The sequence below is a fragment of the Phaethon aethereus genome (genome assembly GCF_964289735.1).
Source record: "Phaethon aethereus genome assembly, chromosome: 2".
Classification (NCBI taxonomy): domain Eukaryota; kingdom Metazoa; phylum Chordata; class Aves; order Phaethontiformes; family Phaethontidae; genus Phaethon; species Phaethon aethereus.
In genome coordinates this window covers 170,867,588-170,885,695 of record NC_138582.1, presented here as the reverse complement: position 1 = coordinate 170,885,695, position 18,108 = coordinate 170,867,588, and the positions used below count along the sequence as shown (strand labels likewise).

Sequence of the window (18,108 nt, the reverse complement as noted above, 5' to 3'; positions counted from 1 at the left end):
GCCGCGTGCCTCAGTTTCCCCGCCCGGGGGGTCCCGGGGCAGGTCTCAGCCTCCCCGGGGCACCGAGACCCCCACCCCGCTCCTGCCGGGCCCTCCCGGTGCGCGGGGGGGTGTCAGCGCCGGGGGGTGTCCTCGGGGGTGCAGGAGGGGCGGGTGTCCCCAAAGCGATGTCCTCAATGTCACCTCCCGCCTCGCCCCGCGGCACCGGAGCCCCTCGGCCGTGCTGGCCCCGCGCCCTCCGTCCCGCATCCCTCCATCCCGCGTCCCGCATCCCTCCATCCCGCGTCCTCCATCCCGCGTCCTGCATCCCTCCATCCCGTACCCCTCCACCCCTCCGCCCTCCATCCCGCGTCCCTCCATCCCTCCGTCCTCCCTCCCGCATCCTCCCTCCCCTCTCCCGCGACCTCCCCTGGGCCTCACCTGCCTCCGATCCCTCCGGCATCCCGTTTTCCGATCCCTCCGGCATCCCGTTCTCCTTCTCCGGTGCCCCCAGCCCCTGGGCGTTCGCCGCCTCTCCGGGCGCGGCCATGCCAGGGCCCGGCCGGCCGGCCTGGGCGGCCGCCTGCCACCCCGCTCCGCCGCCGGCACCTTCGGCTCGGGCCGGACGAAGGCGGCTGCGCCGGGAGCAGCGGAGCATTAGTGGGGCTGGGGCGGGGGGGCCGGCGGCGGGATCAGCCCCGTCATCCCAGATGATGTCAGCAGGATTTTTTTTTTTTTTTTTGTGCCCCCCCCCCCCCCCCTTCCCTTTCTGCCTTTTCTTTCTCTGGGATTTTTCCCCCCGTTCCCTCTCTCCGGGGGGGGAGCGGGGTGTGTGCCAGGCGCTGCGGCGGTGGGAGGGGAGGGGAGGGCCGGGCCCACCGCGTCGCTGCTTGCATCAGCCCCGGCGCTGGCGGGGGGGCCCAGCCTCAGTTTCCCCAACCGGGCTGGGATGGGTGAGGAGAGGGACGGAGATGGGATTTTGCCCCCCTGCCCCCCCCCAAAGCAGGGGGCTGAGCAGCCAGCGGCGGGGGGGCTGCCGAGGGGCAGAGCCCCCCGGAAAGCAGCCGCGCACAAGGGGGGACACGGGACGTTCCGGGGAGGGGGCACCCCGCCGTGTCCCCGCCCTGCCTGTCCCCGGGGCATCGCCCCGCCGCCGCTGGGGAGGCAGGATGGGTGCTGGTGCGGTCGTCATGGGAACGATCCTTCTCCTCCTCTCGTCTCCATGGTGACGGTGAGGAGGATGGGGGTGGTTACTTGGCAACGCAGGGGGGTGGCGGTGGGAACACCCTGGACAGACGGACAGCTGACCCCTGGGCGGAAGGAAGATGTCCGTGGGGAGCGGGCACCCCAGGACACCCCCACCCCATGGCGCGGTCCCCACCGAAGGATGCTGGGGGGGAAACTGAGGCACGGGTGGGAGCAGGGAGAGGTGCTGGGTAGGGCCACAGCGGGGTCCCGGCCGCACCCTGGGCACAGAGCGCGGCTGGCGCCCAGGCCGGCCTCGCCGCGACGCCGGTGCCAGGAGCAGCCCCGAGCCGTGACTCAGCACCGCCACGGCCTCCTCCCGGCACCGTGCCCGCGGGGTGGCAGAGCAGCGGGACGGAGGACTGCGGCCCTCTACGCTGCGGGGTGGGGGGGGGACACACACACGTGCCAAGGCTGTGCCCCCCCAGCAGGCCGGAGGGGCTGGAAGGGACGTGGCAAGGACCAGTGGCGGCCAGATGGCCACTAATCCGCCCCCAAAGCCCTTCCTTGGCAGCCGGCTCCGGTGCGTCACGGCACGGCACATTTCCCTGACCCTCGTACCCCCCCCAGTGCAGGCACACGTGTCCTGCGGGACACAGGGGACACACGTGTGGGTGTCAGGGTGCCCAGGGTAAGAGGGGGAAGCCGCCGGGGGGTTGGGGAGTGCTTGGGGCCGGCGCGACCCGGGCTAGGATCTAACCCGTCCCGGTTGGAGCGCCCCACCTCCCAGGGCACCGGGGCGTGCCCGCGGCGGGGGTCCCGCTGCTCCGGGTAGAAGCGGTGCAGCAGCCAGCCCTGCCCACCCGCCCATCTCGCACAGCGCAGCCGCCCAGAGACAAAGCCCCCCAAATAAGACGGGAATATTAATTAATCCTAAACCCTGGCTCAAGCTGGCGAAGTGGGTCCCACCGAGAATCGGCACAGAGCCGTCTCCCACCCCAGGAGGAAGAAAAGCCACGTGCCGACCGGCACCGAGGCCAACCGGCACCCCAGACCACGGCACTGTACAGCGGCGGGTTTATTCAAACACGTTTCTAACACAGACGGGCGTTGCCGGAGAGGCCGGGGCAGAGCAGCGCGGTTAGCTGGCCAGCTCTTTGGCCACGGCCTTGCCGAGTTTGTCTCTGAGGTAGGCTGTCCGCTGCCGCTCCAGCTTCAGGTCCAGGAACTCGTGGTGGGGAACCTGCGGAGGGGGGAAGAGGAGACGCCGTCAGAGCCCAGAGGTGCCCAACGGGGCGCCGCATTCGGCCCCCCGGGGAGTGCTCGTAGCCTGTTTTGATCCCCGATGTCCCACGCTGGGGTAGCCCCTTGGTCTGGTCCTCACCCCGGCAGAGGTGGGCACTGTGTTTGACGAGGATGGGGGGTGAGGGCACCCTCGGCACCCGCCCGATGGCGGCACTGGCACCCGGGGGGACCGAAACACAGACAATGCAGGACTGTTCTCAAATTAGCCCGTCGCCAGCACCAAACGGGCTTCTGTGAGCAGCCGGGACGGCGCAAAGCACCGGGAACAATACGGCAACCGCTCGCAGCCATGTAGGGTCCAGCAGCCGTAGGGTCAGCCCGCCGGCAACCACCCTCCCTCTTGGCAAAGGAGGAGTCAGGGCAGCACCTCCACCGCCAGAGTCCCGGGGCCTTTCATTTTTCACGTGAGATGGGGAGGACGTGCAGGGCTTCACGGTCCTGCTGGTCGCCCATCCCGTCTCCTCCCCGTGCCTCTCAGCTGGCCGTGAGGCAGAGGAGGTGTTTATTTGGAGGGAATGTGCAGGCAGGAGGAAGGCACACAGGCTGGGGTAAGAGGTTTGAGAACCCGGCGCTTGCTTTGGATGGTTCTAGCTGCGTTAGAACGCCGGAGCCGGGCCTGCACGAGGGAGCAGCCTTGTCTGAGGGGATCCCACCACCCACCCCTGCTTCCATATTTAGCAGCTGGGAGGCAAGGCTGAAGCTGCGGGAAGCAGCACTTCCCTCCTCCTCCTCCTCCGTCTCCCCCCCGAGCCTCCCCAGCACGGGGGCTGCGGAAGGGGAGGAATTACGCAAGCGAAAAACGGTGCCGGTGAACCTCAAACCTCACTTCGCATCAGCCTCAAAGCGCGGCAGCAGGCGCAGGGAGCCGGGGGGAGGACGCTGGGGAAGCGCTGAAGCTGAGGGTCCCGGCGGGGAAGGGTGGGGGGACAAGCGGCAGCCTAGGGAGAGCACTATGGGGTGACCATGACACTGCTCTGGGGTGACGCGTGGCCCCCCCAGCCCCGAAGGAGCCACGCTGCCGGTTACGCGGCACAGGGAGGAGAGGGCTGGCCCAGAGCTCCACAGGGCAAGGGGCAGAGGGACAGCTCCCTGCCTGCGCAGGCAGCCCGCCGAGGGCAGGGCTCGCCGCCTATGGGGAGAGCTATAATTACCTCCGGGAAGTTAAATAATGCATGACCTGGCCGGAGCGCAGGGCTCCGGCACAGGGGATCAGTGCCTTAAGACCTTGTCTGCCGTCCTCCTTGATGAGCAATCCCCTCCCCGCCACCCTCGGGCTGCCGAGCAGGTGGCCTGGCGGGGATCACGGCTGCTAATCCCGGCGCTGGCAAGGAAGGAGCGCTCGGGGCTGACCTGGGGCTCTGCGGGACCCCGAGCCATCCGGAAGAAGGTGAGGGGAGCGAGGAGGAAGCTGGTAACCCCCCTCTCCCCAGGAAGGTGTCTGCTCCTCTGTCCCTAAGGAGTTAGGGACCCCTCTCTTCCCTGCGGCTACTCACATCCACCACGAGGAAGCCGGCCGCCTGGACGTGGCGCCGGGCCATGACGAAGCGGCCCAGCAGGTCCTTGCTTCTGTTGCTGAAGTTGGGGAATTCCCACCGGAGGAAGGCGACCCTGGGAGACGCACGGGGGAAGGGGAGGCCGTGAGGGGTGAGGCTGAGCACGCGCAGCCCAAGCGGAGCTGGCGGCGGCGCCCGGATCCCGAAGGGAGCCGTGGCAGAAGGGGCTGCTCCAGCTCCGGCTGATTGCCTCTTGCCAGTGGGACACTGTCCTGCTGGAGCCGTTATCCTGCCTCTGAGTCGTCAGAGAAGCACCAGGACAGCAGCTCAAGTGCAATTTATCCACAGCTCAGGCCCGGCAGCAAGCCGAGTGGAGCGATGCTGCCTGTTTTCCAGGCAAGGAAGGAGGCGGCTCAGTCCCCAGGGCCTTGCAGGCAGCCGGGCTCCGTGGTGGACAGACCTGGCAGCGGCTCTCTTCGAAGAGAAAAAAACCACTGCCGTGACTAGTGTCTGGCCCGCTCCCTTGCTACGCCTCCACGAGGTTGGCTGGTCAGAGCAGCCCCGGCCGCAAATTGTTACCCCAGGGGGCTGGCACAGCCCTAACCCCACTTTCTGTCCTGTGTCCACCCACTCCTGCTCCCAAACGAGGCGGGATGCAGCTGGGCACGGCATCCTTGGCACCGCTGGCAGCCCCGGTGGCTCTGCCGTGAGTCAGCGGCCGCGGTGACCGGGAGCCCCATGGATCCTCACACCACGAGGTGAGTATGAGGATCCTCCCTCTTCCTCCCATGAGCTCCGGCTGGGACAGCAGGACACGGCTGAGCCCAGACCCACCTCCTGGCGCCTGGTGGCAGTGGCTTCGTCCCTTCCGAGCGGAGCAGATGGGGAGCAGCGAAGTCCTTCAAGGGGAGAGGTTTATTTTCTCTGTTCACCACTATCTCAGCATCTGCACGGAGAGGAGGGAACAGAAGGACTCCCGAGACCCACCTGGGTGCTGCTCACACCGTCTTCCCCCCAGGCTGGTGACGCAGAGCACACAAGGTCCCATCGCTCCCTTCCCAAAAACCCATCCTTGCTGAAGCCGCAGAGCAGCTCTGCGGCCAAGCATCTCCTCGGGCAGAAGATGTGTCCGTGGTGTGATCTTTTTATCCCCTAGGGTCCCACGGTAAGGGGACATGGGGCCCAGGGACCACGGAAGTTGCTGTGGCAGCCGGTTGGCCGGTCTCTGCCACGGAGGAGGCAAGGGACCGAATTTGACAGGGCTGCAGGGAGCTGGGGGGGCCGGGGGGCGGCAGGGGAAGGGAAGGCAGAGCCAGAAGCCTCTTGCCGGCCCCGGCACTGCTTGGCTGTAGCAGGAGGGCTTTCCTCCCACACCTTGCTACCCACACCCATGCCCTGGGCTGCGGTTTCTGCTCTGCCTTCAGAGGCAAGCTGTGGGAGGAGATGGGAACAAGACAGGGCAGCTGTGATGAGGAAGCAGAGGGGCATGAGGCTGAAGAATGAGGAGGGATAAAGCCTGGTAGCCGTACCCAAGCCCTCAAGTTCAACTCCCTCCACTAGACAGAGCCCCGATGGGGTCCTGCCACTCCCCAGGGAGGCGGGGAGAGGATGCGCTCACCGATCTGCCAGCCGTAGATGGTGTGTACATCGAAGCGCACGTTGTCCTGGCTGCCCAGCACCCCTGCCAATGCCTCCCGCAGGCTGCTCTGCAGCAGGGTGACCTTCTCTCCCGCCGGCTCCACTGGGCTCAGCATCTCTGCCGGCAGGAACGGCCCCCGGTAGTCGGGGTTTTCCAGCTTGGCAGCAGCGTTGATGTTGATGAGCTTCAGCCGTAAGTTCTGGGTCTTGAAGGACTGGTCGCCTGGTGGGAGGAGAGAAGCAGAATTAGAGACATAGCCCACAGCCCTGGCCCACAGCAGGGTCTGGGTCTTCATCCAGTGGCCCATCCGACTGGGATTCCTCATTCCGATCCCCCCGTGACGGGTCCCCGCCTGCTGGCATCGAGATACAGATCACTCACGGCCAAACGCCGGGGTTCCTGGCCTGGCTCCAGCTGCTGGGCGCTCGCAGGAAGCCACCACAAGCTGGCCGAGTGAGACTGGGGTCGCTCGGCAGGGACAGCCCCGTGGGAGCCCAGTGTCTGTGGTGTGGATTTATCCCCGGGGTCCCACGGGAGGGGACATGGGGCTGACGGACTACAGAAGTTGCTGTAGCAGCCGGCTGGCCAGTCCCTGCCACGAAGGAGGGGCTGCCTCCTGTTTTGTTAAAAAATACCAAGCCCTCCCGTCTCTTCTCGAGGTCTCGGGGGAAGCACAGGGGCAGGGCCGGAGCGGAGTGGCAAGCCTTGAGGCATGCGATTTCCACGGCAAGGTTGAGGGCAAGGCGTCACCTTGCTGGGGTTCAACCCCGCAGGCACTGCTCCAGCCGCACACCGTTCAGCTTCGGGCTGGGCAGGCAGAAGAGCAGACAGCAGGCAGGACCCAAGGAGGAAGGCAGGAAAAGAGAGCACAGGGAGTGAGCAGCGAAGGCACGAGCAACACAACGTGGAGGAGGATGGCTTGAGCGGATCCCGTCTGCCGTCACCACCTGGTTCTCGCACATGGGCACAAATCCACAGCCCAAGGGGGCTGCCAGAGCTGGGGGCCATGGCTCTCACTAGCCCAACTCTCCTGGTGCTGTTGCCCTGCACTCCCCTTGCCTGGGTACCCTGCACCGAGCTGTGGGGAGATCCATTACAGCCACTCCTGGTGAGATCAATTCCCTCCTCGTTAACAGTTAACAACCCATTAACTCAAAATTAGAGGGACTGGGCTCAGTATCCCTTCTCCCTGCCCCAAGGTGCGGGCTCCGTCCCACCAGCAAAGACACCCATTTCACCTCGGATCCGAGCATAGAAGTCGGGCGTCAGCACTCGCTGCAGGTAGGGAGCCTTGGCCTGCTGCAGCACGCAGAGCGACCACACCAGGTCGGTCAGCAGGTGAGGCTCCAGGCTGTCCAGCTGGCCCTGGAGCTCCTCATGGACCTGGCAAAGAGAGAAACCAAACAGCTCAGCCCAGCTCAGCGCTGCTGATGCCTCGATCCTGAGGTCAACACGCAGGCCTGGCAGCTCGACAGATCCCCGAGGCTTTATGGTGCATCTGAGACGCACACCGTCTCCTCTACAGCAGTGCTTCTACCCTGGGTTATTTGCAGAGGGGAGATTTTTAGATCGCTCTAACGTGGCCTTGAAGCTCAGGAGCCGTGGTTTGCCGGCCCAGGATGCTGCATCGCTACGGGGGGCTCATCAGAAAGCCCAGCAGCAAACTGCAGCAGCCAGGGGTAACGTGCCTCTGCAGCCAGCCCTGCCACGAGGGCAGCCTTCAGAAAAGGGAGGGCTGGAGGTGATCTCTTCAGGATCTGCGACTAAAACCTGCCATAAACAGAGCTGGAGGGGTCCAAGACTGTGCCTGCGGAGTCAGGACATCCGTCCAGGAACCACAGGAAGAGCTTGGAGCTCTGCACCCCGCAGGGGCTTCTCCTGTTAAACCTGGAGAACTTTTTTGCAGCACCTGAAAAATGAGTAGTTTTACACTTGCTAGAAAAATCCCCCTTCATGGTGACCATGATTAATGCTGGCAGGGTGAGTCCAGAGCCCTGGATGCTACTTCCACACCTTGCCCTTCTCGCTGGAGGCCCCCTGCTCCCCCTTTCCCCAGGCTGGCTTGGCCGCAGGGGACTGGCTGCCCTGCGGTGGGACGCGGGGTGCTGCTGATCAGAAACACCCATATCTGGGTCCTCTTCCCCCTCGGCTGCACGTCGCAGGTGGGACCGGGCCAGCCGCGCTCCCTCTGCCGGGTGCTCGGCGAACGCCCGCTTATTCAGCGACAACACAGCTCCTCTCTGGAAATCGTCAGCATAAATCTGTCCCCAGGGAGGTCAAGGTGACTCCCTCCTCTGCTTCGGAGGCCAGCCTGGCTCTCTCCGCGAGCCGGGGAGGAGCCTCAGTGCTACTGGACCGAGGGCTTGGCTTGGCTAGGAGAGCCGCACAGCTCTGCCAGGAGCAGGCGTGCAACCGTCAACACCTTATGGCCTCGTTATAAAGAGTTAATTACAGCAATCGGAGTCCAGGAAGGCACGTGAACACCCACACGCTGCTTGCGGCTGCTAGAAAAGTGAGCCTGCGGGGACTCGAGCCAGTCGTGGACTAGTTGGTTCAGCTATTGCACGGCGTGCAGCCAGGGGAGCGCAGTGAGGGTTTTTCAGCCCGGCCTGAGCTCTGGGCTCCCCTTTCCCTTTTCACACACCATTCACAGCTGGCTTGAGCCACCCAGCACCCACTTCCCCGCAGGGATGTGCTAGAAGGAGATTCACACTCTTCCCGGTGAGTAGGGAGGGAGGAAGGTTACCATGTTGAAGAAGTCCTCACTTCCGCTGGGCTGGAAGTTCAGGCGAGCAAAAGACAGGATGATGCTGCACAGATGGGTGACTGACAGCTGCTTGGTGTTGTCCAGGGCATACTGGGGGGCAGAAGGGGCAAAACAGAGATTTAGGGCTGTCCTACGTGAGTACAGACAGGAAAAGATTGAAAGCGTCAACCCAGGACACATCCAGCCCCATGGCAAGACGGGAAAACATGAGCGCAAGAGCGTTTACTGCGTCCCTGGGATTTTATCTTGGCACAAGGGAAAGCTGCGAGTGGAAGCAGAGCTCTGTAATATTCTGGTAGAGACACAAAAGAGCAGGCGCATAAACTGGGGCAGAGCTGGGAAGGTGCCTGGGGAGAGAAGCAGCGCTGGCACTTGGGACCGGAGGCTCAGGCAGAGCTGAGACCGGCCCCAGCTCAGCACGGATTCCCCGTGCTGACTTTAGCGGAAGATGAACAGCGAGTCCTGTCAGACCCGATTACAGTCGCCAGCCGGGCAGGGAAAACAGTGACAATATCCTAGAGAGCATCCCTGGAGAGGTGCAGGGGGAAACTGCTCCCATCTGGGGGGAACTGGGGCAGATCACAGGCGTACTGGTGCCAGTGGGGGCACCCCTGCCCTCCCAAGCGCCCTCCTCACCTGTGCAATGGCCTCAAACAGCGGCAGGCTGAGCCACTTGACGAGGGCGAAGGATCTGATGCAGCGCGTCACCTCGACGGGCGTCATCGTGGAAAGGTGGGGGTGCAGGTCAGTGGCTATCTTCTGGAAGACCTGGGGCTGGTGGAAATTCAGTTTTCCTTAAAGGAGCAAAGAGAAAGCGGCAGCCACTTACACGGGGCTGGTACAGGAGCCATGTCTGGAAAGGAGGTGGTGGCACACGTGGAAGCACGAAGCTGTTTGTTAGGGCCAGAGGAGGCTTGGAGGCCAATATTGCCTCCCCCAGTTGGTGTGGCCCCATCCTTTCTGGCCAGACCAAACCTCTGCCGCGCCCTGCCACACCCACCACCTCTCCACCCCGGTGCCAACTCATGGCTCCAGCCTCCACCTGTAGTGCTGGTAGCAGATTTTAGCTCCAGTGTCTCCAGTTACAGATCCTGCTCTGGCCAGGATCTGAACTCACTATGGCTACCGGGAATCTCACATCGGCTGAAGAACAAGTGACCAACGATCAGCAAGCTGCAGCACCAAGCCCCGGCGGGGCTCGGGTCGGTGTGGACCCGCCAGGAGGGGCCGGTCCCCATGACAGGGGCACGGGCAGGCCTTGAGACAGGCTGCAGCAGCAACGACAGGTACAAACCATCCTGACGCAATGATGAGGCAGCTACAAGCATCGAAGAGAAACGTCGCCGCAGCGTGCCAGCATCCCTGCCAACAGCATCTCCACCACAGCGGCTACAGTGCTGCCGGAGCCTGCAAGAGCCAGACTCGCCCCCAAACCACGTCCAGCCGTTGTAGTTGTCCACTTCGTAGGTTTTAAGGCTGGGAGACTGCTCAATTACCTGGGCCGATCTCTGCATATGCCCCAGGCCCATATATACCATCCAGCTGCCCTTCCTGAGCTGAAGCACCTACAGTCCTGCCTCCGAGAGGGGACCCAGCACGGATTTGGAGGCCATGACGTGGAGTGTCCACCTCTTTCCTTGAAACTCATTTCAGATTCATCAACTTCCCAGCAAGTATGCTGGTAACGTCAATGAGGGAAGAACAAGTTCCCTCCAAGGCCAGGTCCAGCAGGGTTATTTCTTTATTTTGAGAGTAGAGCTAACCCACGGAGACTGTCGTGGCCTCAGCTGCTGTCAGAAGAGCTGTTTCCACCACCAGGAGCTGGACAATCAACTGAAGATGAGATCCTCCTTGGCGCTTCTGGCTTCCTTTATCCCTGTTTGTCTGGGCTTTCCACAGGCCACCAACAGTAAAAGGAGAGCAGGACCACGCAATAATGACCGGAAAGAGGAACCAGAGAACTAAGACACAGAGGATCCTAGACCAGATTATCAATTAGCACTACCCTGCTGTTAATAGAGCTGTTTTGCACCAGGTTCTGTCACCATCAAGTAGATGGTGGCTCTGGTTTACCGTGTGGCCAGGAACGTCACCAAGGTGGCTGTCACCGCCCCGAGCATCTGCCAACGCTTGTACAAGCACTTGTAGTATCTCACCTGCTGAAGAGTATGAATTCAGCACCCAGCGTGTCTCAAATGATAAATAACTTGTCACTAGGACATCTTGGGTGGAAAGAAATCAGCTATTTTAGTGCCACTGTCCCCATGTAAACAGTCCAGCTCTCCCCAGGGCTCCTGCTCAGCCCTCCTGTTACTGAGGGCTGTGTTTTGCAAGTGAGGAAACAGGGGTACGGGCTCCCCAAGAAACCCACGGCCACGGGAGGAGGTGAGACAGGATTTGGGGCCATTTGGGGGCTCCTAGCTCGCTAGCTGCCTTCGCTGCAGGGCAGAGGGGCTCCCTGGCATCCCAAGCACCTTTCCAAAGCGCTCTCTCATCGCAAGTTCCCTTCTTCCCATGCACTGGAAGGAAAACCAGGGCGTACCACTGCCACGAGCTGCACCAATCACGCCGTACACCAGAGGCACCTGGGCTCGGAACTGGTACTACCCCGCCGTGACAGCTGGTGTGCTAGGTCCAGCCTAACGTATCCTTGCCAGCCTTTCTCCTTCACCTGGCCTTGACGCCGTGGTAGCAAATGCCATCAAATTCCCACTTGAGTGCCCAAAATCAACTGGGCTCCACCACACGGAACATCCAGCAGGTCCCAATACAAGTGAGCTGCTTACCATAGGCGAAAATCAGGTCTGTCAGGACGTTGAGGCTGAGGTCAGCGTGCTTCTGAACCAGGTGGTAGGACAAGGCTCGGAGCAGAGGCACGCAGCGCCGGTTCTGGTAAGCCAGAGCCAGCATTATTTTCCGGATGTCATCGGGGTTGAACTGTTCAGCAAGTTCCAGAGCCTGCCAAGAAATGGTTTACGCAGGGATGTAAAGGGAAAGCACAAAGCAAGGTGCAGATGCAGGCTTTATTTGGAGCGGGATGCGCCATTGCTACCAGCTGAGCCTCTCCAAGGGTGATGGGGACTGGAACCGGTGAGCGTTTAGCAGGCAGCGAGGCTAAGCGGCTGGCAGCGAGTGTAACAGCTCACGTGGAGAGAGGGTGAGGAAAGCAGATCCTCGTCCTCTCAGCCAGGATCTCCCTGCTGCTGGTTCTGCCTCCCGCAGCCAGCAGGACCTCTGTGTCCATTCCTCTGGTGTGTCCAGGCACCATAACGTGCTGTTGGGCAAAGACTGACGGAGGAAAGGCACCCACTGCCGGATCAGCACCCTGCTTTCCACTGTAATTTCTGCTTCGTTTGCAGGACACTAAGCCAATGTCATTAGTTTGGGCTCTGCACAAGCTGACCACCTCGTCAGCCCCAGTTACAGCATTCTGACTCATCACACACCAGTGTCTGTAGCATTTATTTATCCCCAGGGTCGAGGGAGAGGGACAGTGGGGCTCATGAGCTACAGCTGTTGCTGTGGCAGCTGTCTGGCCAGTCCCCAGCACGGGCTGGACGAGGACTGAATTTGACGCAGCTGCAGTCGGGGTTCCTGTAGTGGTTCCAACCCAAAGGACATTTCCCTGCTCCTGCGAGCAAGAGAAACAGGGGCCCACTGAGCGCAGGAGGGGACAGACCTTTGAAGAGGATGGGTGCCCAGAGGCAGCCAGAAGGCGAGGACAGTATGGGCAGTCCTTGTCCTCACTCCCCTCACAGCCTGGCTCGTACCGGGAAGCAAAGGATGGAAGCTTTTGGCAGCTGTGTTATGCTGGCTCTGTAAGTTACCGCTTGCCAGCTGAGTTAAGGAAATTTGAGCTTGTTCTCTGCAAACCTGCCACAGCTGTGAAGCAAAATGCATCAGCTCAGCCCATCTTCCTGCAGCGCAGACCAGTGCGAGTCATCCACTCACACCAATATGGACTGGGAAGGGGCTGGCAAGTGCAAGCCATCTACGCAGCTCCTCGGAAACCCCTCTTTAGAAGCACCTGTGCATGGGAAGCTGCTTTAACAGCAACTCGTAAGCGCACACCAAAGTAGTCTGGAGCTGCGACGAGCGCAGCCTGTGTGGGATTAGCGTTGACGTACCGGATGGGTTGAGGGGGACGGGGCTCTCCCTTCCGCAACCATCACCTGCGGGAGGCAGCCCGTCCAAAGGGAACGGAGGTGGAGAGCCCAAGCCCCTACCTTGTCCTCCAGCCGGTCCATCAGAGCTGGGGAGACGTGCCCGACCTTGCCCATCAGCATCACCACAGTTCGGGTGCCCTCGAGCTCCGTCCAACGCAGCTCCAGTTTCTTGATGACTTCGTTCAGCAGCTGGCTCTCCTTCCCCTGCTTCATTGCCAAGAACTCTGCCAGGGAGGCAAGCTGCCTGAAAGTGAGGCGCCGCAGCCGCCACAGCACCTCCTGCTCCACCGACCGCACCTCTCTCCTGTTGCTGTCCATCCCCAGGGCGTAGAGGCTCTTCAGGAGGTTCACCAAGGTGTTATTCCACACCTGAGAAATCTGGGCAAGCAGAGAGAGAAATAAGGGAAAGGTGTTGATCAGAGACAGCACGAGAGTATTCAGTTGCCAGTCACACCAAGCACCAGGCAATGCTCTCTCTCTACAGAAAGAGCTGCACAACGTTGAGGAGAAGACGTGAGAGTCCTCCTCAGTCCGAGGATATCCAGCTGTCCCCCACCACAATGCGAGACCTCTGCTCCTCCTGCCTGGTCAGATACAGACTGGAGCGACCCAGCGCCCTGGTGAGGAAGAGGAACCTCAATGCCTGTACCACAAACTGAAGCCACGCACCGATCCCAGCAGCATGGATGAGCCTCGAGAGGTAACTGCACATCGCTTATAGAGCGGCCATGTAGGTGTGAACTCCCTCCGTCTCGGAGAAGGAAGTTACACAGATTTGCTACCAGCTGGGTGAAATATTTAACTAGAATTTACCTTTTTCTGGGGGCACTTCAGCTTCCTTGTGGTGTGGCTGGTAAAACAAACAGCAGCAGGAAAGACCGATAATTCAGGGGCAGAAACTTGAGGGTCTCACAACTTGCCTCAGCACCTCAGGTCAGATGAAACTCATCCTAGAAGTTCCACTTTCTCTCCAGTGTCTCTGAAAGGAGGCTGGGCACGAATCCCACCGTGCTGGGAGCACCAGGACTTGCGCAGTCCCACACTCACTCTGCTGAACTTCTCTGCCTGGCCACCACCAGCTGCTTTTCCACTGGCATGCGAGGTTGAGCTTGTGGTTTCCCACCAGCAATCGGTCTTCCAGCTTTCATCTCCTTCAGCATCTGTCAGGGAATGCCTGGCACCTCTTTATTTCCAGCCCAAGCTTCCCCAGCTGTGCCCTGCTGCTGCCCTGCAGCACTACAAGGCAATTCCAGCCTGAAAGCTCTCCCAATTTCTATAAAGCTAAACCAAATCTGTAGCACAAGGTGGGTTCTGATGGGCCCTTCAGAAAGCGTCAGTGCGCCAGCCGCCCGGTACAGAGCACAGCGCCTGTTTGACAGAACATCCCAATGTTACAAAATTATTTTAAAAATGAGGGGATGCTTCTCAGATCGAGTGGGCAGGAGGCAAGCGAGGCAGTTGCTGCGAGATGCTGAATTTCAGGCAGGAGAGACCATGCGGCTTTGGGCAAACAAAGGCTTTAACTTTCTGGCCTGTGCAAACTCCAGCACGGCGAAGTCCTGGAGCGCTGCTCCGAAACAGTTCAGCACCTCAGGCACAAGAACGACATGAGCGCTGCCAGGGTACTCTGCTAAAATCTGAAAAATCACGGACCAGGATGCAGCTGGGGAAGCGAGCAGAGCTCGCGATTTGCCCTGGGTTATTCAGAAAGTCACTCTGAGAACCAGATTACTCCCCTGGCTGATCCCTCACCTTTTTCAGCCATTCACGTGTACAAAACTCACCTCCCAGTCTGTTAAGAGCCCTTTCCCTCGATGCTGTCCTGGCCCACACCTCACCTACTGTTCAAAATCTCTAGCTCACTGACACAAGGACATTGCAAGCTGCTTACTTTTAGTTTCTTCGCATCAAAGCATCTTTGCATCTACACAACGACCTCTTACATTCAGTTATCTATGACTGAGGCTGCAATAACAGCTTGTTGGAGAAGGGTAATTGTGTTTGCAGTGAGTTTGCTTGCTTTACATCTCAAAATCCATAGCCACATCCCTCTTGGCAGTTTCCTACGCTTTGGTCACGCTTCCTCACTTGTCACATCACTCATGCAGTGCAACAGCTTGGCTTTGCCAGCTCTGGGGCATCCCTTCCCCATTGAGGGGTCCCCAGGGACACTGGCACCCCTTTGATCCATGATGACAGCGACAGATCAGCAGGAGCAGAACTTTCACTCCAAGTACAGCAGCATGGAAGCATTTCAGCTCAACGGAGCTAACCAGGCAGCCTCAGGACAAATGCCACCTCTCTGCTATCCTTAGACAGGTTTTAGGGAGCAGAGATTATGGATCAGGAGAAATATGAGGCATCTGCAGGATGCCTCTACCCCCAGAGCCCGGCCAGGAACCTCATCAAGTTCAACAAGGCAAGTTCACAGGTCAGGCAATCCCCAGTACCAGCACAGACTGGGGGATGGATGGACTGAACACAGCCTGGTGGAGAAGGACTTGGGGGAACACGTGGGCAAAAAATGGGACATGAGCCGGCACTGTGCGCTCGCAGCCCAGAAGCTACCTGTGTCCTGGGCTGCACCCAAAGCCACGTGGCCAGCAGGGCGAGGGAGGGGATTCTGCCCCTCTGCCCCGCTCTGGGGAGACCCCCCTGCAGTGCTGCATCCAGCTCCGGAGCCCTCGGCACAGGAGAGACATGGACCTGCTGGAGCGGGGCCAGAGGAGGCCCCAGCAACGCTCCGAGGGCTGGAACAGCTCTGCTGGGAAGACAGGCTGGGAGAGCTGGGGGGGCTCAGCCTGGAGCAGAGAAGGCTCCGGGGAGACCTTACTGCAGCTGCCAGGACTTGAAGGGGGCTGATAAGCAAGATGGGGACAGATTTTTTAGCAGGGCCTGTAGCGACAGGGCAAGGGGCAATGGTTTTAAACTAAAAGGGGGCAGATTCAGACTAGAAAAAAAAAAGAAAAAGAGATTTAGACTAGACATAAGGAAGAAATTTTTCACCACAAGGGTGGTGAAACCCCAGCCCAGGTTGCCCAGAGAGGTGGTGGATGCCCCATCCCTGGAAACACCCCAGGTCAGGCTGGACGGGGCTCTGAGCAACCTGCTCTGGTTGAAGATGTCCCTGCCCATGGCAGGGGGTTGGACTAGGTGGCCTTTACATGTCCCTTCCAACCCAAACCATCCCATGATCCCACAACATGGGGCCCATGAGCTGCAGCTATTTCCACAGCTGCTGGCTGGGCCAGCACCAACTGCAGTGGACGGCGCTGAATTCAATGGGGCTGCCGGGGTTTGACAGTACGAGGTGCCGAGCAGGGTGCACTGGTTCCCTTCAGATGCCCCATCTTACCCCGTGGCTTCTCCACTGTCTGGCTGCGGGGATCTGACGCATCTTTGCCACTAACTGGCAAAGGTGCTGCTATATCTTACTGAGAGAACGGAAAATTCGTGGGGACAGGAGCAAGGCAGCATTTAGCAAGGATGATCTCTCCGCTATGTTTTGCATCCGGTACAAAAAGCAGTGCTTTTAGATAGAAATTATCAAGCATCCTGCCTAGAGCTGGTAATTTCACCTCCTGGTCCCCTCAACTTCATCTTTTACTTGGAAAGGCAAAGTACAAACCCTAAACAAGCAGCCGATTCACTCCGAGGAGCTCTGTCCACTTTCCACCTTGTGCTCTTTCCCAAACTGCTTCTGCTGCAAAGAGGGAACTTACCTGGGAATCTGTGATGCTGATGAGCTGTTCAAAACGTCCATCTTGCAGAATACTCTCTGTTTCCAGCTTTTTTTCCGCTGCGAGCCAGGAAAGTTGAGTAATTATTAGCGAGGCTTGGTTGCTGTTAAGAGCATGGTCTTCGCTCAACTGGAGGAGCTCCTGAGGACTCGTGGCCATTTCAGTCAGTTCCCTGATCACTTTGTGCTCTGGGTTTCTGCTGTCCTCCACCTGCTCTATGACTGAGAATCCATCTGCCCAACTGGAAGGGCTTGAACTATGAAACGAAGCCAAGGGCACCTGAGGCAGAGCTCTTGCCATCACCACCTTCCCAGCTGGCCCCAGCAGAGAAGCCGTGACCGCCGAGGGAGTAGAGATGAAGGCAACGAAGTGCCGCCAGCAGCAGCGTCGCACCAAGCAGGCTGCCATGGTGGAAGGCGGGTGGAGAAGGCAGGCCGGGGGCAGTAAGCAACTGGAGGTCAGTGCCGCATTTCAGGAACCCTACAAAAGGAAAAGAAACCCTTTAGGAGCGGGAGTGTCAAAGACAAAAAGAAGGAGGCAGCCAACTTTTGGTGACACTTGTGAGGAAAGGGCTGTTTTGACGGGCAGTATTGGATGTGAAGCAGCAATAAAAGCTTTCTGGCAATCAACTGGCAGAACACCGCTGTGGAAGAGGCTATACACTGCCCTGCTGGGGTTAACCTGCCGTCAGACACCCTTAGGGGCTGCTGAACTCCGGAACAGCTTTCCAAGGTGGCACGCACCCGCTCCAGCATGGCTGGCAGCAGGTCTGGAGCACATCCAGCTCCTCGCTGGCCCCGACGAGGCCTTGCCCAGATCTCCAGGGGTGCAGCCCCATTTCCCCAGCTGCTCCCAGTTTCCCCACAGCATCCTCCCCGGGCTCCCCTCCTGCCCTGCCCAACTCCTGCTCCTCAGAGTCCCCGGGCCTGAGTGCTCCCCGCCGGGGCTACTCCCCTCAGAGGCCCCCGGGCCCGGCCCTCCGCCCCCGGGCTCTTCTCCTCAGAGCCCCCCGGGCCCGGCCCACCGCCCCAGGCCCTTCCCCTCAGCCCCCCGGGCCCGGCCCACCGCCGCCGGGCCTGACCTCGCCCGCCCCAGCCGCACGCCGGGCCGGCAGGGAGGCACCGCGCGCATGTGCGCCGGCGCAGACTGATGGCGTCATCGCGCCGCGGCGGCTCTCTATTGGCAGCGCGCTGGTGCAGTCCGTGTTCGTCATCGCGCTCCGACGAGCCCCTATTGGCTTAGGCGGCAGTACTTCCGGTTACACACGGTGGGGCGGGGCTCGGCCGGGCGGTGGGGGGAGCACGGCCGTTGCGGCCTGGCCAGGCCTGGAGCGCGGCGGGCGGCCCTGCCCGAGGCCGCGGGGCAGGCTGGGCCCGGCCTTGCCCGCCAGGCTGCCATTTTGTGGGGCAGTGGGGCCGACCCAGCTGTGGGAATATGGAGGGGATGAGGTTGGGCCGCTGTGGGGCTGTGGGCGGGAGGTGCCGTTGGGGATGCCCCTCTATGGGGCTGAGCCCCTGTGCTGCCCTGCCGCCATGTCTCCCTGGCCTTCCTCCTTCTTCAGCAGCCCCTCAGCCCCCTTAAAGCCTCCCCGCGGGCTGCCCCTTTGACTGCCTGGCTTCTTGGGGGGTGGATTTCTCCCCCTGGCCCTCTTGGGGCCTGCTGCGCCAGGGCTGATGGACCAGCCATGCCCTCGCTTTACCTGCTGAGGTTGTCCTTGGTAAGGTTAGGGTCCTGCCTCACCTGACCCATGTGGTTTCTTTCCTGCTGTATCACAGCGTGCAAACAGAGATCAGGGCCTGGCTGTGGGAACAAATAAAAGACAAATAAATATATG

At 60.8% G+C, this 18,108-nt stretch overlaps 1 protein-coding gene across 1 annotated transcript; it reads right to left on the bottom strand.

The window, feature by feature from the left end:
- Window positions 1-2,045: 2,045 nt before the first annotated feature.
- Window positions 2,046-16,682, bottom strand: TBRG4 (transforming growth factor beta regulator 4; the record flags this gene model as incomplete). Its single annotated transcript, XM_081996729.1, has 10 exons — window positions 2,046-2,407; window positions 3,963-4,077; window positions 4,797-4,908; window positions 5,581-5,823; window positions 6,840-6,984; window positions 8,348-8,458; window positions 9,005-9,162; window positions 11,155-11,326; window positions 12,595-12,912; window positions 16,257-16,682. The coding sequence occupies 10 exons, from the start codon at window positions 16,680-16,682 to the stop codon at window positions 2,306-2,308; spliced, it is 1,902 nt and encodes a 633-aa protein (XP_081852855.1). The 3' UTR covers window positions 2,046-2,305.
- Between the last annotated feature and the right edge of the window lie 1,426 nt (window positions 16,683-18,108).